Source organism: Podarcis erhardii (assembly GCF_964252035.2).
Source record: "Podarcis erhardii genome assembly, chromosome: 2".
In the NCBI taxonomy this organism is placed as follows: domain Eukaryota; kingdom Metazoa; phylum Chordata; class Lepidosauria; order Squamata; family Lacertidae; genus Podarcis; species Podarcis erhardii.
Window position 1 is genome coordinate 122,368,750 of NC_138498.1, and position 27,473 is coordinate 122,396,222.

Genomic DNA, 27,473 nt, shown 5'->3' on the forward strand with positions numbered 1-27,473 from the left:
AAGCGCCAGGACCAAGATATTCCTTTAGGATGTAAGTGAACACACAGACACACACACAACATGGAGTAGCTACTTTGAGCTCATGAAACCAGGCCACAGTCCCTTCTGGGCAACCTTATGGGGGGGGGGAATATGCCAATGGTGGGTATTGCTAGAGGCAAAAGTGGAAAGCACAATGAATACTCCCCCCTTTGACCTTTTCTGCTGCAGCCTAGTTCCTGCATACATATGCACACCCCTGTCTATTCTCTATCCAGACAAGCAAGGAGCAATATAAGAGTTCAAGGCAGTACTTCAGTCATGCAAAAACACACAGGAATGTCACAAAGCAGGACCAGTAAGGGGCATGGCTAGGGAGGGGTATGTGACCAGATAGAGAGGACCACCTTGGCCAGTGGTTCCACAGCCCTGCTTTCTCGAGTCAGAACATGGAACCATCAAGAATCAATATTATCTGCTCTGACCAACAGGAGATACCTGAGATCAAAAGCTGAGAAGGATCTCCCCCAACTTCTCTCCCATACCTGACCTCCTCAATTACACATCCATTTCTGGATCAACAGATTTCACTAGCAAATCACAAATGGGGGGGGGGGTGCAGGTACAGGTATGACAAAATAATCTGCTCAGCTATGGATTACCAATACTTAACATGGAATATAAATGATGCAAATGCTCCTCAAAAGAGAAAAGAGATATTTCCTTTATGGGGGGAAAACACTGGATTTGGATCAAATTTGTTTATAAGAAACACACATTAGGAAAAAGGGTATCAGATATTTGATTAAAATAGATTAGGTGAGGAATTTATCTTTGCAGGACTGAAGGGGGTAAATGGAGTTGTTCTTTATATACACATTCCCAATTCTGCCCCAAATGGATATTCTCTGATGAACAAAGTAGATATGTTGAGATGGAAGATAATATCCAAGGAAATTAAATTTTGGTTGTAGGCATACATGCACTCAAGGAAGACAAACCAGTATAAGGGACTTATGGAAAGGTTGACGGATTTTGCATCTGAAAATTGGTGCCTCATGGAAGACAGAAATGGAGTGGACTCTTCAGTGCAGGACAGAACTTCACATAAAAATATTAAAACATCCCAGGATAAACTAAAGAAAGTTTTTTTCTTTAAATGATGGACAATTTGGAACTTGTTGGCATCTGGAAATATAAAAATGAGGTTGTAAAGGGATTTACAAGACACAGATCTTTCTCAAGAAGAGATATGATTTGGTTGACTAAGTGTCAGTATATGGAAACATCACCACTGCAGACAGCCAGATTGTTGACACCACATGATGCGCTTATCTGTGGGAAAGAAGATTTTCCCAGGACGTTCACAGGCTGGATAAGTATTTGTGAAGAGTGTAATTTGAAACCTTCCATTTGCGCATGTTCAGGAAGTTTGTCAGACTTGCTGGAAGAACTGAACTGAAAGGACGTGTTTTTCTCTAGTGCTGTAATGTCAGAAATAAACATCATGTAAATAGATTTCTGACTTATTTTCTTTCCCCTGCGGAAGCAGGAGGGAGGGGTTGTGCATTTTGCCCATGCTTGGGAAAATGTCACCTATAAAAATATCCCTGGTCTGTCTGGATATCAGCCAGAGGAGATTACCGGTAAGCAAGCTCTGAGGACAGTGAGAGGGGCCAGCCTCTATAGAGGGGGCTTGCAAACAAACAACCCTAACTCTTAGGAAAGTATGTGGCCATGTTAGAGTTCCAGGACACATTTCAGCCGGGCAAAAGCACACAAGTAGGATACAAAGCAGCGTAAGTAAGAGGGGGCTTGCAAACCAACACTAAGATGCTGGCCACTGGGGTGCACAAATTTGACATATTCTATGAGCCACTCTGAGTTAGGGACTCTGGTGCATTGAGCTGAGAAGACCGTCAAAAAGGCGTTTACTGCAAGTCTATAGAGGGAAATAGGGCAGATGCGGTTCATCAACTTTGGAAGGTACAGGGAAGGTGTGAAAGAATCAGTGTGAAAGAATAATTGAAGTATTCCACACTCCAGAATATATATACATATCTAACAAATATGTTTTATTCTGGGATATTTCACTGGATTCATATACCACTTGATTGTAATAAAATTAAAGTAGGTAACAAAAGAATAAAATGGTGAAATTAATTAAGATCAAGGGCAGATGAAAACAACACTGAAAAACAACATGTCAACATTCTGCATGTCTGGATGGGCAATTGCATTAGAGAACCATCTGAATTGTCTCTTCACTGGCATCAATGTTTTCATAAGGCACCAAAAGGAGTGCAGTGAAGGCATCTATCTACCTGATGTTTTGCTTGCTGTTTATTCCCTTGTGAGTTTCAGACTTCCTATTCTAATTTTTCACATTACCTGTTATTCTTATTTGAAGTTCCTTCTCATTTGGATCACTCTGGATCCTGCATTCATCTTCCAAAACTTCCCACCTTAATCCCCAGAAGCTGTTTCCTTGACTCATACTCCAGACGCCCCACTTAATATTTTGGTTAAATTGTGAAAAGGAAGAGCATTTATTAAGCTTTTAAGTATTAGAACTTGTGGAACTTTCAGCAAGATGCAATCTGAGCTTAGGAATGATCATGTTTCATTCAGTACCGTTGGTTAATTGTTTTTGTATGCCAATCAAATACAGTTTTCCATTTATAAATGGCTCCTTTATATTCATGAACACTTTCTTACATTTCAGTTATTGCCAAGTCCATATGGTTACATTATTTCTGTGCTTTTTTCATTTTCTGTAAGTTTTAATAAGGTTTATAGAAGAAAATACAAAACCTGATATATATTCACATTTCTTTACCAAGCCAAGACTTTTATATAGATACAATAAAGTCACAGAAAGGGAGGAGGAATAAAGAAGGAAAAAGAAAGAAATGTTTTAAAGAATAGAAAAGAAGTATAAAAAGAAAGATCGATGAATAAGATTCAGAAAGAAAACTTCTGATTCTTCATCGCTTCGTCATACAAAACAATATTTACTTCATCCAATTGACTATAAACCCCACAAGGCCATTTTTATAAACAAACATTACCTTCAATCCTCAAATCCAGATGTCTTTTTTTTCTAGTAAAAAGTCTATGAGAAGTTACCAATCTTTAACCACTGTTAACATTAATTTTCCTTTGATTAAACATGTCAGTTTACCATCTCAGATAAGTCTGTTAGTTTTAATGGTCATTCTTCCATTGTTGGTAATGATGTGTCCTTCTATCTGTGTGCATATAAAAGTCTCACAGAAGCAATCATATATTACAACAAGGTTGCATAGTCTTTTCGTAATTATATATCCATACATCCCAGCAGGAAGATTTCTGGTGTCATTATTTCTGTGCTTTCATTTAAATGAATATTTCCAATTTATTTTATTTTTGTCTGACTCTGGACAAGTATGTGAGCTTTATTACTACTATGCTGAACATAAAGGGTTAAAACTGAATAATTTAAGACTCAGGTACCATCTTTAGATGTTCTTGTCAGGTAATCTTTTGTATTCAGATCAGGCCTCAATACAATAATATAACATTTTGGCATGAAGATGCAGCCCAGAAGCCCAGCACTGGAGGCCAAGATAGAGAAGACCTGCACGGCTACCATGTACTTCCCCTTGGTGCTCAGGTAGGTGGGCACAAAGGACACCCAAACACTGCAGAAGACCAGCATGCTGAAGGTGATCAGCTTAGCTTCATTGAAGGACCCAGGTAGCTTCCTGGCTAGGAAAGCCACCGTGAAGCAGATGGCAGACAGGAAGCCCATGTAGCCAAGTGAACCATAAAACATGGCAGCAGAACCTTCATTACATTGCAGGATGATCTGCCCAGGTTGGGAGCTCATGTCAGAGTCTGGGAATGGGGGAGAGGTTCCCAACCAGATAGCACAGATGATCACTTGGACAGTGGAACAGGAAAGGACAATGGAGTTGGCCAGACCCTTCCCCAGCCATCTCCTCACCTTGTTCCCTGGCTTTGTGGCCAGAAAGGCCAGCACCACAGTGATGGTTTTGGCCAACACAGAAGAGACGGCAACTGAGAAGATGATGCTGAAGGCAGATTGCTGGAGAAGGCAGGTGGCTTTCTTTGGCCGGCCAATGAAGAGAAAGGAGGACAAAAAAGAAAGCAGGAGGGAGAGAAGGAGGATGTAGGAGAGGTCCCGGTTGTTGGCTTTGACTATGGGAGTTTCCTGGTATTTTATGAAGATCCCTAACACAAAGCCTATGGTTAAGGACAAGAAGAGGGCAAAGGAAGATAGGACAATACCCACGTTTTCTTCATAAGTCAAGAAGGTGATGATCTTGTGGACACATTGATCTCGGGCCTTGTTTGGATGTTGATCATTTGGACATTTGACACAACGCTCTGCATCTGCAAAAAACAAGACTAATAACAGCCTTATATCTAACGGGACCTTTTTTACTTTAAAGATGGAAATCTTGGGGCGGGGCATGCATAATGGTATCACAATTGAGAGGGTTCTTCTGCACACCTCACAATAACTCCATCAGGTGATTTACAGTGAGAAACGTAGGCTTTTGTGAATTTATGCATTCATTCCTGCTTCTCGGTGGACAGGCATTTATTGATTTATGTGTTTCTATCCTGCTTTTCAAGCAGATTGCAATATTAGCAAACAAATAAAATACTAATCTGTATAGAAGTGGACTGCAACCCAAGTCCATAAGAAAACTCTTCCTATAGATGGTGGCTATCCAGTGTTAATCCAACTCAGAAGAGATCATGAAAATAGAAATAAGTAACCTCAGACCTATGCCCTCTTCCTGAAGGGTGGTCCTTCACACTGAAGCCACCCACCTTCCTGAGTGGAGATGGTCCCTTCTGGGCAGGGAATGCAGTCATAGCAGCAAAGTGGCTTTCCTTCCTGAACCATTCTGAGGAACCCAGGGTGACATCTTTCCACACACCTGGAAGGCGGCAGGGGCTAGACGTAAAAACAAGGAGTGCCAAGGGAAACGTGTTAGAGCTAATTTATCTATTGAAATAAGGCACAGGGTTGGGAGGGATTCAATGTGGACTCCACAACCATGGTTTACCTATAAGCTGGTAAGTGTGCAAAAGTATAACAACTCCATTGTCACTTGAGGTCTGTTCAGTGCAGGGCAGCCAAATGGGGTCACAGGGCCCCCGTGCTCCAAGAGCTGTATTGGCTGCCTGTTTGGCATGGAACCCAATCCATGGTGCTGGGACTTGTATGAAAGGTCCTTAAATGTTCAGGACCCAAGTACTTAAATGAGATGTATAAGAGAAGCCTTGCTTGCCGTCCAACAGACTAGCAGAATGCTAACACACAACAGGGCCTTGTCTTCTGTGGCATCCTGGATGTGGGAATTCTAAGGAAGGGCAAGCTAAAAGTATAATAAATAATTATACTGCTTCCCTGTTCATTCCTGTGTCCACTTCCCTTCTTCTGTTGATTCTCCTGGGTCCAATTTTATACTGCATACCTGTCCTCTAAGGTCAAAATAGATGTGGTCAGGGTGAACACAGTGGAAACTGCTATTTTCAAGTTTGCATTCAATAGAATATTTCATTACCTATTTTACACACATCCTAAATAAACAGATACCCCGCCCCAAGCCTCACTGTTAGATCTTGAATGTTGGCATTGGAAAGCATTTGAAGGAAAACACACACACACACACACACACACACACACACACACCCTGGTACACTTATTAGACCTTGAAGAACTGGAAAAACTGTGAAATGAAAGAGATAATTTGTCCCACCTTATAGTTCCAATTGAGCCATGCAATGGCGTTCTGATCGATGGTGAACTGTACATCTGAGGATCCCTGTCTGCTGATACTCCCAAGCTTCAATTTAGAAATGGACTTATTGGTAGACTTCATCCAGTTCACAATGTCCAGGTCAGCTGCCAACTCTCCATTCTCATCCAAGTACACTCTGTCCATGGAAGAATTGTAGAACTGGGAGTTCCCCATGAAAGGGTGGAGCTAGAATGGCAAAGAGAACAGCAGCATTTAGAAGACAGGAACCCACCTTGGCTACTCCATTTTGCCCATTTCTTGCTTGGCTCTCCTTTGACCAGTGGCTGAGAGTTGTGTGTCCTTAAAAAGTTGGCTACATTAATTCAAGGGAACATACAGGTAAGAAAGACTAAGGCTGCCATCCTGTATATGAAGGAAAACCTGTAATTTTATTACACAGCAAGACATGACACTCTTCCTTCCTTCAGCATAAATGTGGGCTGGCTAAGCTAACTGTTAGGTGTGATTGGAGCTGGTTGACTGACTGTACCGAAAGAGAGCTCCCTAATGGCTCCTTGTCATCTTGGGAAAAAGTGACAAGTTTCTATGTTGGAAAAGGGAATACCTGCCATGGCTGTAGCCTTTGAGCTTCCAGCTTCATCGCCCTCTGCTGAGAATACGCAGCATTTAAGGCACGTGCCACAGTTTGGACAGTGTTGTAAATCTTGCCTCTGTCTAGAGAGAGGATTCTTTGCAGAACATCTTGTGGGAGCATCTCCCTTTTCTCTCTCTCTCTGCATCTGGTCCAGCCTTTCACTGATGGTGCATGCCTTAAATAGAAACAATTATAATCTGTCTCCACAATCTTTTTCATAACAGGGAAAAGGTGAGGGAGAATATCATAGTTTCTCCATTCCTTTATCATAATAGGGAAGGAAAGAAAGCCATGGACATGTTGGAAAGATATGCTACTGTGCATTAAGTCCAAGGTGAGTTCCCCCATAGCTGTTGTGATCAAGACTTTCCCTGCAAGAGGTTTTATTATCATTCCAAATACATATTGTATCATTTGTATTCCAATTAAGATATAATTCGTGTCCACGTAGTAAACAAAGACATGGACTTGTCTCCACTTGAAGAAGGAAAGATAATTGATCACTGCACCATTCCTATTCTCCAGTGGGATATTTTGTAAGATTCCAACACAAATCCCCCTCTCAATGAGAACAGGCATCAAGGTCTTCTTGAACCTCTCTCCGTTGTCAGTTTCTGGCACAAGGAGACCAATAAAAGTCCATCTGAAGTGCTGGAGCAGCTTGACAATCCCTGGGTACAGAGCTTCTTCTTTGGGGACCATCCGGTATAAAAACGGAAACTGCCTCTTATCATTCACACCATGAGACACAAAAGCATAGCTGACCTGGGAAGAATAGGAAAGATTGTTGGCTTGTTTTGGCTCAAAGCCCACATATTTCTTACCTCAGATAACAAACATTTCCAATGTAGAGATAAATCTTCCCAGACCCAGAAAACAGAAGCCTGCTTTTATCTGTATGGATTTCTTGAATTTCTGTTTTTATATGTGTTTTTATACTACTTTCATCTTGCATTTCTAATTTAATGACATTGTTACCGTTTTGATGTTGTGCAACACATGGGTGTTTTTTAAAAAAATGAAGTGACTTGTAAAAGTTTTAAATAAATAAAAATTTGGTGTTTCACTCAGAGGAAACCAGTCCACTTTCCTTAGTATTTAGATACACAGACACCTGTACCACAATGTTTCTATCCTATTCACATACAGAGGGGCAGAAGAAATTCATTGCTATTCGGGTATCCATCTGAATCTGCAAACAAGATCAGAAGACCCAGAGAAGCGGTGGGGTGAATGATTTGTCTAGTTATGAATGAGATCTCTGAAAATACTTTTGTCCAGAACTCTTAATTTGGAGCAGTCCTGCCACGCATGTCACTGGGTTATAATGTTTTGACAGACCCTCCAGCATAAGGGGGGAGCACCCCTTTGTGCAAAAGATATTACCGTATTTTTTGCTCTATAAGACGCACCAGACCACAAGACGCACCAGACCACAAGACGCACCTAGTTTTTGGATGAGGAAAACACAAAAAAAACAACATATTCTGAATCTCAGAAGCCAGAACAGCAAGAGGGATAATCCCTCTTGCTGTTCTGGCTTCTGGGATAGCTGCACAGCCTGCATTCGCTCCATAAGACGCACACACATTTCCCCTTACTTTTTAGGAGTGAAAAAGTGAGTCTTATAGAGCAAAAAATACGGTAATTGTGGTATGAAGTACCAGCCATGTATTATTTTCATGGAGAGTTCCCTAGTTTGAACCAAAGAATGCCCTGAAGCAGAGCTTACTCCAATTCTACATGAATTCCTCAGTTGTGTTCTCAGTATGACTACTACAACTACTACTATTTCAATTATCCATCTTTTCCACTGATGAGAACATAAGGTGGTTTCCAGATAAAATAAGAACAGCTAAAAACATAGAAAAAATCATTAAAACAATACAGTGGTACCTCGGGTTACATACGCTTCAGGTTACATATACTTCAGGTTACAGACTCCACTAACCCAGAAATAGTACCTCGGGTTAAGAACTTTGCTTCAGGATGAGAACAGAAATCGCAGGAGGCCCGATTGGCTAAAGTGGTGCTTCAGGTTAAGAACAGTTTCAGGTTAAGAATGGACCTCCGGAATGAATTAAGTATTTAACCCGAGGTACCACTATACCTATGATTTTGATTTGAAGTAAAAGTTGGATTTAATAGAATTTTTAAAGAATATAACTAAGCCTTTAATGGGGCCCAAGGAACCCATAATAATTCAAACTAATGAGATTGATTGTCTTGTAGCTTCATTTTTAATGGATACAAACAGCTAAAAACATAGGGAAAATAGATAGGCGAGAGGAAATGAATGTAGCAGGAACCTCAAAGCCACTGGAGGTATGTCTCCAAAGGAGTGTGCAGCACATCTATCATCAATGGGATATCATCTTGTTCATTTTTATAAAGTCAGCATTGTGATTCTGCTACAAATTCTGAAAGAACTCCTTTGAGAAGAGATGCTCGTTCGAGAGAATCTAGATATGTGTCTGTCCACCAAGGGAAATCCCTCCCAAATCACTCTTCTGTCTCACTTTGCGCATCTCATTTACCCCCTCTTTTAGTTCTCTGCAATGAGGCTCAGCCAGAAAATGCCATATCCCTCTCCATTCCTACCTGTGGGATTTTATAGATGCCCAATGTGCCTGAAAGCAAGATGGAGTTTTGAGAGTCAGCCATTTCCAGAACAGTCAGTAAATCATTCCGTCTTCCACACTTGTAGTTTGGAATATTTGCCTTCCCGGTAGACAGCAGGTCTAGCAAAGCCTCATAGGTCACCCTTCCATCAAAAAAGTTCTCATGGATGCTGTAGCCCAGGGTGATGTTGAAGGAGAGCCTGGCATTCTGGTTGAACTCTTGAATGGCAAGCAAGAAGGAGAGCACCTCCCAGTACTTTGTGTTTCCTTTCCTGCAAAAATATACAGATTGTGTCGTCATCCTGCAGTTGTAGCAGATTTATCTGAGGGATTTTTAAGGCAAGCTTTAACCAGTGATATAGAAACCTGGATTTTATTTCCAGAACTTTACTTGTGCTTACACTGATTCAGAAACAAAGCCAGCAGCTCAAAAGCTCACCTAATTATATCTCATTGGATGAGAGAGAGAGAGGATAGCCTTTGTGATGGAACTGCACTGCTAAAAAGGAATAAACGTTTTGTATTTATTTATTTATTGGACATTTGGGGTTGATTTGTTTTCTAGGACAAATCTTGGTTGGCAGTCATCTGACTCTTCTTTGATTTTTAGTATATTTATGGACCTACAGCCTATAATCAAATGTATCTCGAATGTATGATTGTGGGGAGAATAACTGATATCTTACTGTTTAAAGCTGGTAGAGGGAGTCCTGTTGAAGGTTTGTTCATGAAATATGGCTTTTGTGGGAGAGATGATCCCACTAATGAGGTGGTCTCCTGGCCTGTAATAATTGAATGGGTCTATCTGACTCCTCTCCAAAGTTAATGAGCATTTTGCCTTCTGCATCTCACAGTCTGCATAAGGCAACAGCAGCAGCAGAAGAAGAAGAACAAGAAGAAGAATCACTGTCATTCTCGGACTGCCTGGAACAGCCCTCTCTGTTGTGTATTCTCCCCTCAGTTCATTAAATGAAGCCAAACACTTCTTGTAAAGCTGATGGAGTCCAAGCAAGACTTCACATCTGAAGGTATAGAAGACAAGCTCATGACCATATATTCTGACTCACCTGCCCTAAATCTCTGTCCAAGCTGTTGATGACATTTATGCCCCTGTCCTTTCCACCTTGAATGCACAATGTTACCTCATGTAGTTCTTGTTTTTGGTTTTTATTTTAATGGCATCAGATATGATCTTTGGACAAATCCCAGAAGTTTTGGTGTGTAGAAATTAGGAGGGTCACTGTGATTTTGATAGCCATAAGGGAGATAAGCATTGGGTCTGCAACATCCTGCAATCTTTACATGGCTCCATGCTCAGGTGCAGGGTTGGAGAAAACATGTTTTGCAACAGCCCTCAGATGTCACTCTAGACTCTGAGATGGCGAAGGGAAGTGGCAGCTGAACATATCTAAACTTTTTGGAGAAGCACATTCACAAGAGTCAGGGTCAACATTTGGTTTTCAGACAGTGGGGAGGAAACTCTGCTCTGTAGGCCAGATTAGGCCCATCGTATACCCCTCCCCTTTTGACCTGCATGACTGTTACGGTCAATCTGTGTCACCCCAACAACCCTTCACTTGACATTTCTTTTCTTTCTTTCTTTTAATATGATTTTTATTAATTTCTTTTTTAACTCAATATTTCAGCATAGCAATAACAAAACAAATAAATTCTTTGCTCTACTGAGCTCGTGACTTCCCTCCATCCCTTCAACCGGTTTTTAATTTTCAAATCTTTGTGTCACACTTTATATCCTCTACTTCAGACCTTTATATCCTTATAATCAACTCTGTCTCTTTTTCGTTCTTTTTTTAAAATTTTATACAGCAAGAAAAGAAAAAAGAGGAATAACAATAAACACAAAGTTTTCTTAAAAAACAATAAAACATAAATTGGTCTTAACACTAAAGACCCAACCTCCTGTCTATTCCTTATTTCAATTTCATATCACTTATTGCCAAACCTCCCATTTTGAGACAAATCCCTGTTTTGATTTATTCTTTATTTTTTCTGATAGACCATCTAATTTGGCATATTCTGTCAGCTTTTGGATCCAATCTTGTACAGAAGGAATTTCATTATTCTGTCTCAATTGACTATAAAGTTTTGAGATTTACAGTTTTTTCGTTGCAGAATTTATATCAATCCCACTAGCGTCTTTACATTTTTACAATAGTTATTCATATACTCAATAAATTTGCTCCAATCTCTTGGAAACTTTTGGTCATCTTGGTTCCAGATCCTGGCTGTCAGTTTGGCCAATTCCACATAGTCCATCATCTTCGTCTGCCACTCCTCAATCGTTGGTAATTCCTGCAATTTCCATCTTTGGGCTAATAAAATTATTGCTGCTGTTGTGGCATACATAAATAGTCTTTGGTCTATCTTTGCAATTTCTTCTCCCATCAAATCAAGCAAAAAAAGCCTCGGGTTTTTTGGAAAAGGTATATCTAAATATCTTTTTTTGTTCATTGTCGACCAATTACCAAAATACTTTTATTTAATCACATTCCCACCACATATGATAAAAATCTCTATCTTTCTCTCCATACTTCCAACATAGTTTGTTCCTCATCCTATACGGCCAATTTCACTGGGGTTAAGTACCACCCACCTGACATTTCTTTTCAAGGAGTGCTCGGGAAAGAAATGTGGGTGATTCTTACTCAATATGTCTTCTGAGAAGACCTACCAAGGCTTGCATAACTTCACTCTCTTATTCTCTTTTACAGAGAATAGCAGCTCTCTGCCATATATACCTTGGTCGAGAAGCCAGTCCTGAAGCTCACCCAAGTTCTACTTGGTGCCAGGAGTGCACAGTGTCTCCTCATCCACCCTATAGTAAAGTGAGCAGAGGTCCTGCTGTCGATGTGAGCAGCAAAGGTTAGCAAATGATTTTCTGGATCTTGCCACTGACTCATCTAGTCCAGCATCCTGTTCTCACATTGGCCAAGCAAACACATATGGGAACCCCACAATCAGGGGTCTTAACCAGCCCTAAAGAACTCACTCCTGGATTCAAGCTTCATAGAATCATAGAATCATAGAGTTGGAAGAGACCACAAGGGCCATCGAGTCCAACCCCCTGCCAAGCAGGAAACGCCATCAGAGCACTCCTGACATATGGTTGTCAAGCCTCTGCTTAAAGACCTCCAAAGAAGGAGACTCCACCACACTCCTTGGCAGCAAATTCCACTGTCGAACAGCAGCTCTTACTGTCAGGAAGTTCTTCCTAATGTTTAGGTGGAATCTTCTTTCTTGTAGTTTGGAACCATTGCTCCGTGTCCGCTTCTCTGGAGCAGCAGAAAACAACCTTTCTCCCTCCTCTATGTGACATCCTTTTATATATTTGAACATGGCTATCATATCACCCCTTAACCTCCTCTTCTCCAGGCTAAACATGCCCAGCTCCCTTAGCCGTTCCTCATAAGGCATCGTTTCCAGGCCTTTGACCATTTTGGTTGCCCTCCTCTAGACACGTTCCAGTTTCTCAGTGTCCTTCTTGAACTGTGGTGCCCAGAACTGGACACAGTACTCCAGGTGAGGTCTGACCAGAGCAGAATACAGTGGCACTATTACTTCCCTTGATCTAGATGCTATACTCCTATGGATGCAGCCGAGAATTGCATTGGCTTTTTTAGCTGCCGCGTCACACTGTTGGCTCATGTCAAGTTTGTGGTCAACCAAGACTCCTAGATCCTTTTCACATGTACTGCTCTCAAGCCAGGTGTCACCCATCTTGTATTTGTGCCTCTCATTTTTTTTGCCCAAGTGCAATACTTTGCAATACTTTCATAGGGTCTTAGATATCAGCACCAGAAACCATCTGGGGATTTTGGTAAGCAGTCTTCACAGTGAGCTGTCTCAGTTAAAAGTATTTCAGCAACAATCTGTACTAGCTGCAGTTTCTGTTGGGATACAAAAGAAAAAATGGCTGTATTGGGGTTGACTCATTCTCTAGCTAAATGAGCCCCTAGTGGAGTTTAAGACAGAAATATATTCAGTGTGGAAAACACAGGTTGTTGGGCTTTTAAATACCCTGGTATTAAGCACTCACAATGTGCTCCCCATGTCTCTACCCCTCTCACAGTAAATAGACCACAAACCTAAGTAAATTTAAATGCTTTACTTACAGTAATCAGAGGTCTCACTCATGCATTGTTCAATGCTACAGCAGAAATATAATTTGGCTGCAAAATACAGAAGTTAGTCTGAGTCTGAGTCTGGAGTCTGGAGCCCCTGCCTCAGATGCCTGCTCAGCTTACATGGGTATAAAAGAAGAAAAAGATGCCTTAAGAGAGAATATTATGAAAATGATATACAGGTGGTACATGACCCCAGTCAAGCTTGCAAAAATCTATCATTTGCCCGATAATAAATGTTGGAAATGTAAAGAAACTGAAGGTACATTCTTTCACCTTTGGTGGACGTGCCCAAGGATTAAGGCTTTCTGGGAGATGATCTATAATGAAATGAAAAAGGTATTTAAATATACCTTTCTGAAGAAACCAGAGGCCTTTCTCCTGGGCATGGTCGGCCAATTGGTGTCAAAGAAGGATAGAATTTTCTTTATGTATGCTACAGCAGCAGCAAGAATACTCATCGCAAAGCATTGGAAGACACAGGACTTACCCACCTTGGAAGAATGGCAGATGCAAGTAATGAACTATATGGAAATGGCAGAAATGACGGACAGAATCCGAGATCAGGGAGAAGAGTTGTTGGAAGAAGACTGGAAGAAATTTAAAATCTACCTACAAAAACATTGTAAAATTTTTGAATGTTGATGACATTGAAATGAAAGGAATGGGTTCTAGTAAAAAAGGTAAAATAAGAATATGAAAGAAGGGATAGATATTAGATAAAAATCAGGAACAAACAATATGTGAAGAAAGATAACTAAGGATAAAATTAATAAGAAGGAATTTGCTAATTAATTTTAAATTGGAATACAAGAAAGGGGGGTGTGAGGAAGTCAAGAAAATAAGTTTATGAACGGTAAGAAATTAAAGAGAGGGTTTTTTATTTTTAACCTTTTGAATTTTTTCTTTTTTTCTCTCGGGCTTCCCCCCCCCCCCATATGTTAATTGTTTGTTTTTTTGTATAATGTTTGAATGTTTATATGTTTGATTGTTTATATGCTCTGTGTTTTTTTCTTTTTTTTAATGTAACTTCTTTCTTTGATAAAACTTAATAAAATATCATTAAAAAAAACAAAAAGAAGAAAAAGAGAGGAACAGGAAACAAATACAGTGGTACCTTGGTTCTCGAACTCAATCCGTTTGCAATCCAAGACACAGCTTCTGATTGGCTGATTGGCCCCGGAAACAATGCCAACAGCCGAAACAGACGTTTGACTTCCAGAAATCATTCACAAACTGGAACACTTACTTCCAGGTTTGCGGTGTTTGGGGGCTGATTTATTCAGGATCAAAGCTGTTCGGGAACCAAGGTACCACTGTAATGCCTAAGGAGGTGGGGGTGTCCAGGCCATGCCTCCTCTATAAATTTACAGTTCTGTGGTCCTTAACTCTTTCATTTACTAACTAGCATAGACATGCACTGTTAGGTCTGACTGAAAAATCAGTTTCCACCTCATCTTTGGTGGTAACCCTACATATAACATTTGGATTACAAAGTGAGAAGGCGGTGGTGGCAGAGGGGACAGCTCCACCTTTGGTTCCTCAAAGTGATGATGACTTCAGCCTCTAACTTCTCCACCTGGACTTGGGAGGTGCCTCTTGTATCTGGGATGACAGCTTGAAGCACACCAGCACCCTCCCTGCCCTTGTCCTCCAAAAGTCTGGATTGCAGGAGAAGATGAAGAGAGGCAGGAAATTATATGAAGAGGAGTCGGTCCCTTCCTCACTCTCTTCCACTGTGGTGCCTGTGACAGCCCAGATCCCTCCTCTACCCCAACTGCACCCCCAGTTTTTAAAAGGTCCCAATGCAATATGGTCTCCACCGGCCCTTCAGCCCACCTGCCCTCCTTGGGTCTCCACTGAAGCACATTAGGAAATCCAATGGATCTGGCACTGAATTCAGGAAAGGGGAGAATCAGAAGTGTTCTGGTGTGGCTAGGAGGATGCAGCCATCCTATTGTTATGAAAGGCTTATGTTCAGAGTGTGGCCAGGATTTGATACAAGATATGCCAGTATCCACAGCAACTGCATCAGTGGTTCATAGTGCACCAGAATTGGTGGTTAGCTCTGAGCAAGCTGAACCGTTAGGAAGAGAAGACCAGGAGGGGCTATGATGCTAGTAGTAGATTTGGATTGCAAACATCATCAAACACAGCCAGTATTGTGATTTTTATTATTTATTAAATTTGTTAGTGACTTTATCTTGCTCAGGGCAACCCAAAACGACTTACAACCAAACAAACGAGGGAAGAAACCCCTCATAAATACATTAAAACCAAGAGGAAAAAGAAATACATTAAAACATCCCACCGACATTTAAAAGACTGCAGATAGTTAAAGAAATGAGGCCTGGTTATAGAGGAAAGTTTTTGCCTGGAATGTAAAGATATATAGTGAGGGCACCAGGCAAGCCTCCCTGGGGACAGCATTCCACAAAAGGGGAGTCACTGAAGAAAAGACCCATTCTCATGCTGCCAACTAGCGGATCTCTCGTGGAGGAGGAAAACAAAGAATGGCTGAACAAAGTGTTTGGGTCAGTTATATGTGACTAGTTATTCCACAAACTGCAATTGTCATTGCAATGAAATTGAGGAGACAACAGATCACACAGGTGGGATAATTAATGACAGAACTCCTTGTCTCTGCTTTATAACTGGATGCAATGTTAGTTTGAGAGAACATTCCCAATTAGAAATACACAAAAATCCCCACCTACCCCCCCCCCCAAGATTCCAGATATCCAGTTGGTATTGGCAATTGCACGGTTAGGCAGGTATAATGTATCTGGGTGATCAGTTAGGTTCTGGGGAGTTCTCTCACTTGCAGCGTCAACCCAGTTTCCTAAGATTTCCTCCTGCACTGTTGTGCCCCTCAACAGGTGTCACTTGCAAAAGAGCAGCTGAACGAAATAAAACCTCCTGGCGTTTTGTTTCACTGTTTGGTTTTTGTTATCAGATGCTCCTTTGTATTCAGATCAGCTCTCAGCACAATAATGTAGCACTTGGGAACAAAGATGCAGCCCAGAAGCCCAGCACTGGAGGCCAACATAGAGAAGACCTGCACGGCTACCATGTATTTCCCCTTGGTGCTCAGGTAGGTGGGAACAAAGGACACCCAAACACTGCAGAAGACCAACATGCTGAAGGTGATGAGCTTGGCCTCATTAAAGGCCCCAGGCAGATTCCTGGCTAGGAAAGCCGCCGTGAAGCAGATGACAGCCAGGAAGCCCATGTAGCCAAGAGCACCATAAAACATGGCAGCAGACCCTGCATTACATTGCAGGATGATCTCTTTAGGCTGGGAGCTCATGTCAGAGTCTGGGAATGGGGGAGAGATTCCCAACCAGATGGTGCAGATGATCACTTGGACACTGGAACAGGAAATGACAATGGAGTTGGCCAGACTTTTCCCCAGCCATCTCCTCATCTTGTTCCCTGGCTTTGTGGCCATGAAGGCCAGCACCACCGTGATGGTTTTAGCCAACACAGAAGAGACGGCAACTGAGAAGATGATGCTGAAGGCTGTTTGTTGGAGAAAGCAGGTCACTTTCCTTGGCCAGCCAATGAACAGGAAGGAGGACAAAAAGGAAAGCAGGAGGGAGATGAGGAGGATGAAAGAGAGGTCCCGGTTGTTGGCTTTGACTATCGGAGTTTCTAGGAATTTAAGGAAGATTCCTAGCACACAGCCTGTGGTGATGGAAAAGAAGAAGGCAAATGAAGCCAGGAGGATCCCCAAAGATTCTTCATAGGCCAGGAAAGTGATAACTTTGGGAACACATTGAACTTGACCCTTGTTTGGATAGTGATCTTCTGGACATTTGGTACAGTGTTTTGCATCTGAGGGGGAGAAAAGGGGTACCTTAGCATCATTTACATCCATTACTATCTTTGTTCTATTGCATTTTGAAAAAAAATATGCTGAAGTCAGGAGGTAAGAATGTGCAATAAGGAATGAACAACATTGGTTTCTTAATTTGTGTATTGTACCATTCCTTTCCCCTCAGGTGACAGAGGTGGCACATAATTTTTTCCTCAAATTTTATTGCCAAAAATTTCTTGTGACGTAGATAAAGATGAAAGGCAGTGACTGTCCGCCAGAGATGCTTCTGGTGTCTTGATTGTACAGCTTTTGCAAATGCTGAATACACACCTCTTTACCTTGACCCTTGACATTTATGGTGTTTTATTTTGTGGGGCGTAACTGTTCTACTAAACAATTCAAAGTGTTGGTGCTGACCTTTAAAGCCCTAAACGGCCTCGGTCCAGTATACCTGAAGGAGCGTCTCCACATCCATCGTTCAGCCCGGACACTGAGGTCCAGCACCGAGGGCCTTCTAGCGGTTCCCTCGGTATGAGAAGCCAAGTTACAGGGAACCGGGCAGAGGGCCTTCTCGGTAGTGGCACCCACCCTGTGGAACGCCCTCCCACAAGATGTCAAAGAGAAAAATAACTACCAAACTTTTAGAAGACATCTGAAGGCAGCCCTGTTTAGGGAAGCTTTTAATCTTTAATAGGTTATTGTATTTTAGTGTTTTGTTGGAAGCTGCCCAGAGCAGCTGAGGAAACCCAGCCAGATGGGCGGGGTATAATTAATAAATTGCTGTTGTTGTTGTTAGTATTATTATTATACTGCCCTGTTCCACCTGAAACGGATTCATTTAATATAAATTATATATCTGGCCACTGAATTTTAAAACAGGGGAATAGCCCACAGTTCGCTTCCTTTAGGTCATTTGTTTCAACATACTTCCTGTAATTTATGAAGGTGATTAAAAATAGAGATGTCAAGAAACGATCCACATTTAAAAATATCTCTATCAGAAAATGCCTCTGAATTAATCGCTGACCTCTTTCTCGTTCTCCCTTGGAGTCACCCACCTTCCCAAGTGGAGATGGTCCCTTCCACACATGGAGCACAACCATAGCAGCAAACGGGCTCTCCTTCTTGAACTACCTTGGCGTATCCCGGGCGACAGCTTTCAGTGCACCTGGAGCGAGGCCTGGTCTAATCATAAAGAGAGGATGCTGCATTAAAGGGACAATAACGGGGGTATTTGTGTCTACAGAGTTCACTTACAGAGTTTGGAAATGACCCCACAGGATCTCTTGTCCTTCTTATCACATGCACTTTTTTTAGGGAAGCACTTTTGATGCAGAATGACATGATAGGGAAACCTCCTGGCTGTGTTTGCTTGCTTGTTCCAAAATTATATACAGTGGTACCTTGGGTCACAGACACTTTAGGTTACATACGCTTCAGGTTACAGACTCCGCTAACCCAGAAATAGTACCTCGGGTTAAGAACTTTGCTTCAGGATGAGAAAAGAAATCGTGCTCCAGCAGCGTGGTGGCAGCAGGAGGCCCATTAGCTAAAGGGTGCTTCAGGTTAAGAACAGTTTCAGGTTAAGAACGGACCTCCAGAACGAATTAAGTACAGTGGTACCTCGGGTTAAGTACTTAATTCGTTCCGGAGGTCCGTTCTTAACCTGAAACTGTTCTTAATCTGAAGCACCACTTTAACTAATGGGGCCTCCTGCTGCCGCCACGCGATTTCTGTTCTCATCCTGAAGCAAAGTTCTTAACCCGAGGTACTATTTCTGGGTTAGCGGAGTCTGTAACCTGAAGCATATGTAACCTGAAGCGTATGTAACCCGAGGTACCACTGTATCTGACCTTTCTAGCACAACCTCCAAGTGTCCCGATTTTCCAGGGACAGTCCCAAAATGACGAAAGCCATCCTGGCTTCTGATTTAATCCTGGAATGTCCTGATTTCCCCTGCCAGTGCCACTGCTGCCGATCTCAGGGCAGAGAATGAGTCAGTGCTTGTTCTGAGTGGTGGCGGCAGTGAGGGAGCATCGTGCTGCCTCTCTGTGGCCTTTCCATGGCTGTTTCTGCCAGCCTCCTCCCTTTGGCAGCTCGTAGCGGCTTCTGAAGAGCAGGCCAGGAGGAGGAGAGGCTGCCACCACTGAGGCCCAGCCCTGTGTGATGTGCTGGTTCTTGCTGCAGGCAGAGGGCAGAGATGCCCTGGGAAGGAAGGAAGTACAGTGGTGCCCCGCAAGATGAACGCCTCGCAAGACGGAAAACCCGCTAGACGAAAGGGTTTTCCGTTTTGGAGGCGCTTCGCAAGACAAATTTCCCTATGGGCTTGCTTCGCAAGACGAAAATGTCTTGCGAGTTTTTCCAACTTTTTAACCCTTCCCCCCCTTTTTCTAAGCCGCTAAGCCGCTTATCCGCTTATCTGCTAAGCCGCTAAAAGCTGCTAAGCCGCTAATAGCGCTAATCCGCTAAGCCGCTAATGGGCTTGATTCGCAAGATGAAAAAACCGCTAGACGAAGAGACTCGCGGAACGGATTCTTTTCGTCTTGCGAGGCACCACTGTAGAAGTGGAGAGGAGCACAAATAGTCTAAAATAGTAATAATAATAATAATAATAATAATAATAATAATAATTATTATTATTATTATTATTATTTATTTGTACCCCACCCATCTGGCTGGGTTTCCCCAGCCACTGTGGGTAGCTCCCAACAGAATATTAAAAACACGATAAAACATCAAACATTAAAAACTTTCCTAAACAGGCCTATCGTCAGATGTCTTCTAAAAGTCAGATAGTTGTTTATTTCCTTGACATCTGATGGGAGGGCATTCCACAGGGCAGGCACCACTACAGAGAAGGTTCCCTGTAACCTCACTTCTCACATGGAGGGAACCACCAGAAGGCCCTCAGAGCTGGACGATGGGGGTGGAGATGCTCCTTCAGGTATACTGGACTGGAGCCGTTTAGGGCTTTAAAGGTCAGCACCAACACTTTGAATTGTGCTCGGAAACGTACTGGGAGCCAATGTAGGTCTTTCAAGACTGGTGTTATATGGACTCGGCGGCCGCTCCCAGTCACCAGTCTGGCTGCTGCATTCTGGATTAGTTGTAGTTTCTGGGTCACCTTCAAAGCCCCACAAAGAACGCATTGCAGTAGTCAAAAAGAAATGCTTTGTGCGTCCATGTCTAATCTTGCCCCTTTCTAAAATATATTTATTGGGGTGTGTGCGTTTCTTTTTGTAAATCTACCAAAGAGTAAAATAAACTAAAACATGGATTAAGGGGTTTTCTCATGACGGTGGAGGGTGTGTGCTGTGTCCTGTTGGGTGAGACAAAGATAGGGCGGTTGAGAAGGGCCTGTTGGAGGGGAGTGAGACATGTCCCTATTTGTATCAAAGTAGAGAACAAAAGATACAAAAACAATATAGCAATGCAAGACTGAAATAAGCAAACACATTTACGAAGAGCAGTAGCTAAACAAGCCATCACCTGAAGAAGTTGACTTTAAAATGCCTTCTGAATTATTATTATTATTATTATTATTATTATTATTATTATTATTATTATACAAAAGAGTTCTGATTTGCTATATGAGGTGGCCTATATGAGGTTCCAACCACTGCTCTACCTATTCAAAAGGACTTACGCCCAGATAAGTGTGCCCTGGGTTACGGTTGAAGTTCCCTTGGAACTACTCGACAGGTTATTCGAGCTCAACACTTAACATGTGGCTTAAGTTGTCTCCTACCTTGTTACTACCCTTGGGCCACACAACGGCTTCTGAATTAATGGTGATCTTGAAATAAGTAGGTGTCTCTTTCTCTATACTCCCAACTTTCACTCTAAAACAAGACTTATTGGGAAGCATGACCCAGTTCTCAATATCAAAGTTGCCTGGCAGCTCCCCATTCTCGTCCAGTCTGAGGCTGTCCATGGAAGTGTTCAAAAACTGGATTTCTCTTAAGAAAGGATGAAGCTGAAACGGCAGGAAAAACACCAGCATTAAGGAAATAGAAAGCCGTGTTGAATATCTCAGCCCTGTAGACTGTCATACACGAAGGCTGCATAATAAAAATAAAAATCTTATTATTTATCCCATCTGACTAGGATGCCCTAGCCACTCTGGGGAGCTTCCAACATATGTAAAAACATACAAACATAATAAAAATTACACGTTAAATTTCGCTATACAGAACTGCCTTCAGATGTCTTCTAAAGGATATATGGTTACTCATTTCCTTGGCATCTGACGGGAGGGCGTTCCACAGGGTGGGTGCCACTCAGCGGCGTAGCGTGGGTTGTCAGCACCCAGGGCAAGGCAAGTAATTTGCGCCCCTAACCCCTAACCTGCTGCCGCTGCCAACTTCTTCTTGCTGCTGCCTGGGCTGCTGCCATAGGGCTCTGCTACAGCCTGCGCCCGAGGCTCTTCGGCGACTCCGGAGGCGGCTCCCCCCCCAGATGTTGCGCCCGGTGCAGCCGGCCCCCCCTGCACCCCCCACACTACGCCACTGGTGCCACTACCAAGAAGGCCCTCTGCCTGGTTCCCTGCAGCTTCACTTCTCGCAGTGAGAAGGCCCTTGGTGCTGGATCTCACGATGGGAGTGGAGATGCTCCTTCAGGTATACTAGGCTGAGGCCATTTACAACTTGCATCTCTCTCAGGGCACCAGAGCGCAAGAACTAGATGGTAGGGGAGTGTTCTGTCATAACCAGAATAGGCAGAAAGGTTTACCTCCACCACCAGTGTCACTATTTAGATTTTCGTCCAAAATGGGCAAAACAAAACAAAAAATATTTCACCACCAAATTTGATTCCAGAGATGGGAAAATAGATTGCAATGGGAAACAAGGGAAACAACAAAGGAAAGGAAATACCTGCCCTGTAATACTGGCTAAAATTTATAAACTAAAATTGAATCTGTGTTGGAGATGTAAGGTATCAAAGGGATCCTTATATCACGTATGGTGGGGATATGATAAAAATTTTTAAAAAATGGGGAAATATACATGAGGAACTGAAAAAAAATGTTTAAAACAACACTTGGTAAGAAGCTGGAAACATTCCTTTTTAGGAATTATAACAAATGACATCCCAAAAGACATGAAGTGAATCTTTTTTATATGCAACAGCTGCCGCAAGGTTATGGATTGCAAAAAATTGGAAATCAGAAGAAGTACCAACATTGAAAGATTGGCAATATAATTTTTTTGAAATGATTGAATTAGCAAAAATGACGGCAAGAATTAGAATGCAATCTAATCACCAGATGTCAAAGAGAACGACAACTACCAGACTTTTAGAAGACATCTGAAGGCAGCCCTGTTTAGGGAAGCTTTTAATGTTTGATGTATCATAGTATTTTAATATTCTTTTGGAAGCCGCCCAGAGTGGCTGGGGAGGCCCAGCCAGATGGGCGGGGTATAAATAATAAATTTTATTATTATTATTATTATTATTATTATTATTATTATTATTATCAAAATCTCAAACAAGAATGGAAATGTCTAGAAGAATACATGACCAAAAGATGCTCCAGCAAGAACTTATTGATATGTATAGACTGATTTCACAAAGTTAAGTCAAGTTAAGCTAAGCAGATACATAAGATTGAATGCTTAATTATTAAGATACAGAATTACAATCTCAATAATAAAGTTACAAAATAATAACAAGGAAGTCACGTACGGACGGAGGGAAGACACAGGGCAAGAAATAAGAAATGGATAAATGTTGGTACATAATGAAATGTGAATTTACAAATATAATGTATATGTATCAATATGTAAAGATTTCATATATGTATTGCAACATTAATAATAAATAAATTAAGTGGGGGGGGGAAATACCTGCCATGGCTGTAGCCTTAGATGTTCCAACCTGTCTCCTCCACTCGCCATCAGCATGACCTTTGATCTGGATGAATAGGCAGCATTCAAAGCTTGAGCCACAGATTGGACACTGAAGTAAGTGATGTAGCTGTCTTGAGACAGGGCTCTCTCCAGCTCCTCTTCAGGCACCATCTCCAGTTTCTCATTCTCCGTGCATCTTGTCCAACCTCTTACAGCCAACAAATGCTTTGAATAGAAACAATGGAATGCTTTATCCCAAAACTGTTTAAGAAGGACAGAATCTGGTTTATAGAACTGATATTCTTTCCTTATTGGGGGCTTCATGACAAAGGCAAAAGAGCCATGGATGTACTGGAAGTAATCAGGAGGAAAAGAAAAATTCAAATTAATGTCCTGAAAATTTGTTGAGATCCAGACTTTTGCCCCAATTTGTTCCTCCAGTTTTCTTTGCAGTATCATGATGGTTACCCATGCCAAGTGAGTGTTTTCATAGTAAACAAATACATTGACTTGTCTCCATTTGGCAAAGGGTTCACTCTGGATGAGCATGTCTATTGTATACTTTTCTGGTAGTCTTTTTAACAAGGCAATGCAAATTTCATGGCTGATCAGCGGAGGAGTCAAGGCACTCAAGAACCTTTCACTGTTGTCATTTTCTGAAACAAAGAGGCCAATCCACGTCCATCCGAAATAGAGGAGGAACTGGACAATCCCCCAGCACTGAGTTTCTTCTCTGGGCACCATTCGGTACAGAAAAGGGAACTGAGTTTTATCATCAAGAATTTGAGGAACCAACCCATAACTGATCTAGGAAGGAAAGGAAGAGATTGGTGTTTTATATTGCTTCCAGGATAATGAACAGATATTTATTAACCTGAAATTATTATTATCGTTGTAATACACAATTTGTCCTGGCTGGGTTGGCTGGAGTTGTAGGCTGAAAGATTTGGACGTGCAAAATAACAAAAGCATTCTGGGAAATGACACCTGACCCGACCAGAGACAAATGGTTGATGAATTTGATGGACTATGCTGAAATGGTGAAAATGACGGGATGGGGGGGGGGATATATTACTTAAGAGAATACTGTAAACAACTAAAAACTTTGACAGGATTTTAACGTACAGTGGTACCTCCATGAAAACCATGGAGGGGTAGAGGAAAGTCTAAGGATTCAAGGACTCCTAAATCTTGATGATTATGATTATGATTAATGTTTGAATTCAAATGCCTAGTGTAAAACTGAATTTAAAAAATTATATTAAAAAAAGAAAGATCTGGAGGGCACCAGAAGAAGACGACTTTGGATTTGATATCCCGCCTTTCACTCCCTTTAAGGAGTCTCAAAGCGGCTAACATTCTCCTTTCCCTTCCTCCCCCACAACAAACACTCTGTGAGGTGAGTGGGGCTGAGAGACTTCACAGAAGTGTGACTGGCCCAAGGTCACCCAGCAGCTGCATGTGGAGGAGTGGAGACTCGAACCCGGTTCCCCAGGATTACGAGACTACCGCTCTTAACCACTACACCACACTGGCTCTCACCAGGTGGGTGAAGGTTGAAAGTAAGATCCCTGGATCCAGTCATGCTATTGTTTAGTTGTTTAGTCATGTCCGACTCTTCATGACCCCATGGACCAGAGCACGCCAGGCACTCCTGTCTTCCGCTGCTTCCCGCAGTTCGGTCAAACTCATGCTGGTAGCTTCGAGAACACTGCCCAACCACCTCATCCTCTGTCGTCCCCTTCTCCTTGTGCCCTCCATCTTTCCCAACATTAGGGTCTTTTCCAGGGAGTCTTCTCTTCTCATGAGGTGGCCAAAGTCTTGGAGCCTCAGCTTCAGGATCTGTCCTTCCAGTGAGCACTCAGGGCTGATTTCCTTCAGAATGGAGAGGTTTGATCTTCTTGCAGTCGTCTTATGCTACAGCCAGGGCTCCCCCCCCCCCACCAGTATTCATCAGAGCTCAGCTCCAGCACCTCTCAGGTGGGTGCCATTGCCATTCTAAGAGGGAGAAATTCATGGTGAGCTCCAGCACCTCTTTTTCTAGAAAAAATCACTGGCTATAGCTAAGCATTATCTAATTTGGGGGGGTTCTGTCTCGACTTCACTGGAAAGAAAGTGGAATTTTCTGCAGCTGAACTTCTCCTCTGCCCCTCCAGGCCCCACCCTTCATACCTGTGGGATTTTGTAGACACCTGACAAGGCTGAAATCTGTTTTGAGTTTACAGAATTGCCCCCTTCAAGAACAGCCAAAAGGTTATTCTGTCTTCCACAATGATAGTTGGGAATATTGCTTTCCCCACCTGCAACCAAGTCTAGCAAGGCATCAGAAGTGATCCTGGCATCAAAATAGTTCTCATAGAGGTTGTAGCCCAGGGTGATGTTGGGTAAGAGCCTGGGATCACTGTTGATCTCCTGGATGGTGAACAAGAAGGACAAGATGTGCCAGTAGAACTTTTTCGTTGCACTGTAATGAAAAGATACGTTAAAAAGTGTAAAGCTGCTATTCGCCAGTACATGAAAGCAAAATGTCACATCACAACTCTGAACAATGTGGGCACATAAATGCCCCTTTTTCATGGGTTGATTGCACTGTAAGTCAGTAAATATCACTTTCAGCCCAGCAAATTGTGGGTGGTTGAATCCTTTGGTTTAAAAATAAAAAGATATCACGAGGTCAGAAGGACTTCTTTTGCTCTTTCTTTGAGTCTCCCTTGTGCAAGTGAAGTCAGCAGTGAGCAGAAAGTGGGTTGATACTCAGAGCCAAATATATTCACCAGATGCATTGCACTTGCCTAAGCATGCAATGGGGGGGGGGGGAATGTTCTCTCAAACTGACCCAGCTATAATGGAGAGATCAGTAGAAGAAGAAAACTTTGTGCGGCCCACATACATAAGCTATGGAACTCACAGCAACCTGGATGGCCTTAAAAGGGAATTAGACAAATTCACGGAGGAAAGGGCTCTTCTGCTCAAATCCTGCTTTCTGGTTGCTCACATCTGGTTGGCCATTGTGAAGAGTTTGGATTTGATATCCCGCTTTATCACTATCCTAAGGAGTCTCAAAGCGGCTAACAATCTCCTTTCCCTTCCTCCCCCACAACAAACACTCTGTGAGGTGAGTGGGGCTGAGAGACTTCAGAGAAGTGTGACTAGCCCAAGGTCACCCAGCAGCTGCATGTGGAGGAGCGGGGAATTGAACCCGCTTCACCAGATTACAAGTCCACCGCTCTTAACCACTATGCCACACTGGTGAGAGCAGGATACTGGAATATATGGGCCCCCGTTGGCTGATCCAGAACTTTATTTCAGACTGAGGAACATTTTTTAAAAAATAAAAAAAATCACATCCCCTCCCACATTATCAGCACAAAATACTTTGTAACTAACACATCAATGAGCACTGGCTGAGCTCTCACACTCCCTTCCCCTCCCTCCAAATGTTCAGTTGTACCATCCATGCAGATCTTCTTGCTATAGAATACATATAATCCACACACACATACCTTCCAACATTGCTCCAATGAAAATAGGGATGACCATTATTAGTAGTATTATTAGTATTAGTATTAGAATGACTGGGTTGCCCCAGCTACTCTGGGCAGCTTTCAACCTATTCAAAAACACGGCGAAACTTCCCTATACAGGGCTGCCTTCAGATGTCTTCTAAAGGTTGTATAGTTACTTATCTCCTTGGCTCGGGGTCAGATAATTCCATACCCTCTAGCATTTCTCCGATGAAAATTGGGACATCCTAAGGAAAAGTGGGACACTCCTGGGTCAAAACAGAAACTGCGACGTCTTCTGTAAATCCAAGACTTTCCCTGAAAAACAGGGACACTCGGAGGGTCTGCACACATTCAACCACACTTGAAACCTTTGTATTAGGTAGTAATGCTGGTGATCGCGGAGAAAGCTGAAATAGGGACTGTTTCCCTTGTAAATAGGAACACCTGGAGCAGAGGCTGCAGAAATAAAGACACCCACCTGCACCTACTAACTTACCTCTTAACCAAAACAAAATAAAAAAATTCCTTCCAGTAGCACCTTAAAGACCAACTAAGTTAGTTCTTGGTATGAGCTTTTGTGTGCATGCACACTTCTTCAGATACATGTGTATCTGAAGAAGTGTGCATGCACACGAAAGCTCATACCAAGAACTAACTTAGTTGGTCTTTAAGGTGCTACTGGAAGGAATTTTTTTATTTTGTTTTGACTATGGCAGACCAACACGGCTACCTATCTGTAACTTACCTCTTAACCTTCATTAATGGGGGTTGGGAAAAGTTGTATGGATGTAGAATAATTTTATTTGGAGATGTGTTTCCACTGATGAGGAAGTCTCCAGGGCGGTAGTAACTGCTTGCATCATTTTGATCCCTGATCAGATTCAAGGGGCATTTCGTCTTCAGGTGCCCACAGATTCCACGAGGCATTAGCAGCAAAAGTAGAAGCAGAACCACCAGAGCGATCATTCTGCCTTCTGCACCTTTCTTGTGAGCCCTCCTCTCTCCTCCTCAGCTAGCTGATTAGGAGCCAAAAGCTATTGGAAGACCAAAGCTGCAGTGGCAATAAATTTATGCAAGCCTTCCCCACCCACCCACCCTTTTACCTGCTCTAAATCTTGACTCAGACTGTCTCTGATGCA

At 42.3% G+C, this 27,473-nt stretch overlaps 2 protein-coding genes across 2 annotated transcripts; both read right to left on the reverse strand.

Annotated features, from left to right (window-relative positions):
* Positions 1-3,466: 3,466 nt before the first annotated feature.
* LOC309336343 (vomeronasal type-2 receptor 26-like) lies at positions 3,467-9,930 on the reverse strand (the record flags this gene model as incomplete). Its single annotated transcript, XM_081851965.1, has 6 exons — positions 3,467-4,377; positions 4,825-4,951; positions 5,760-5,987; positions 6,946-7,161; positions 8,998-9,289; positions 9,704-9,930. 6 exons carry the CDS (start codon positions 9,928-9,930, stop codon positions 3,467-3,469), a joined length of 2,001 nt encoding a protein of 666 aa, XP_081708091.1.
* Positions 9,931-16,091: 6,161 nt separating this feature from the next.
* Positions 16,092-27,300, reverse strand: LOC309336344 (vomeronasal type-2 receptor 26-like; the record flags this gene model as incomplete). Its single annotated transcript, XM_081851966.1, has 5 exons — positions 16,092-16,996; positions 18,038-18,164; positions 22,826-23,635; positions 25,001-25,292; positions 27,080-27,300. 5 exons carry the CDS (start codon positions 27,298-27,300, stop codon positions 16,092-16,094), a joined length of 2,355 nt encoding a protein of 784 aa, XP_081708092.1.
* Positions 27,301-27,473: the final 173 nt, after the last annotated feature.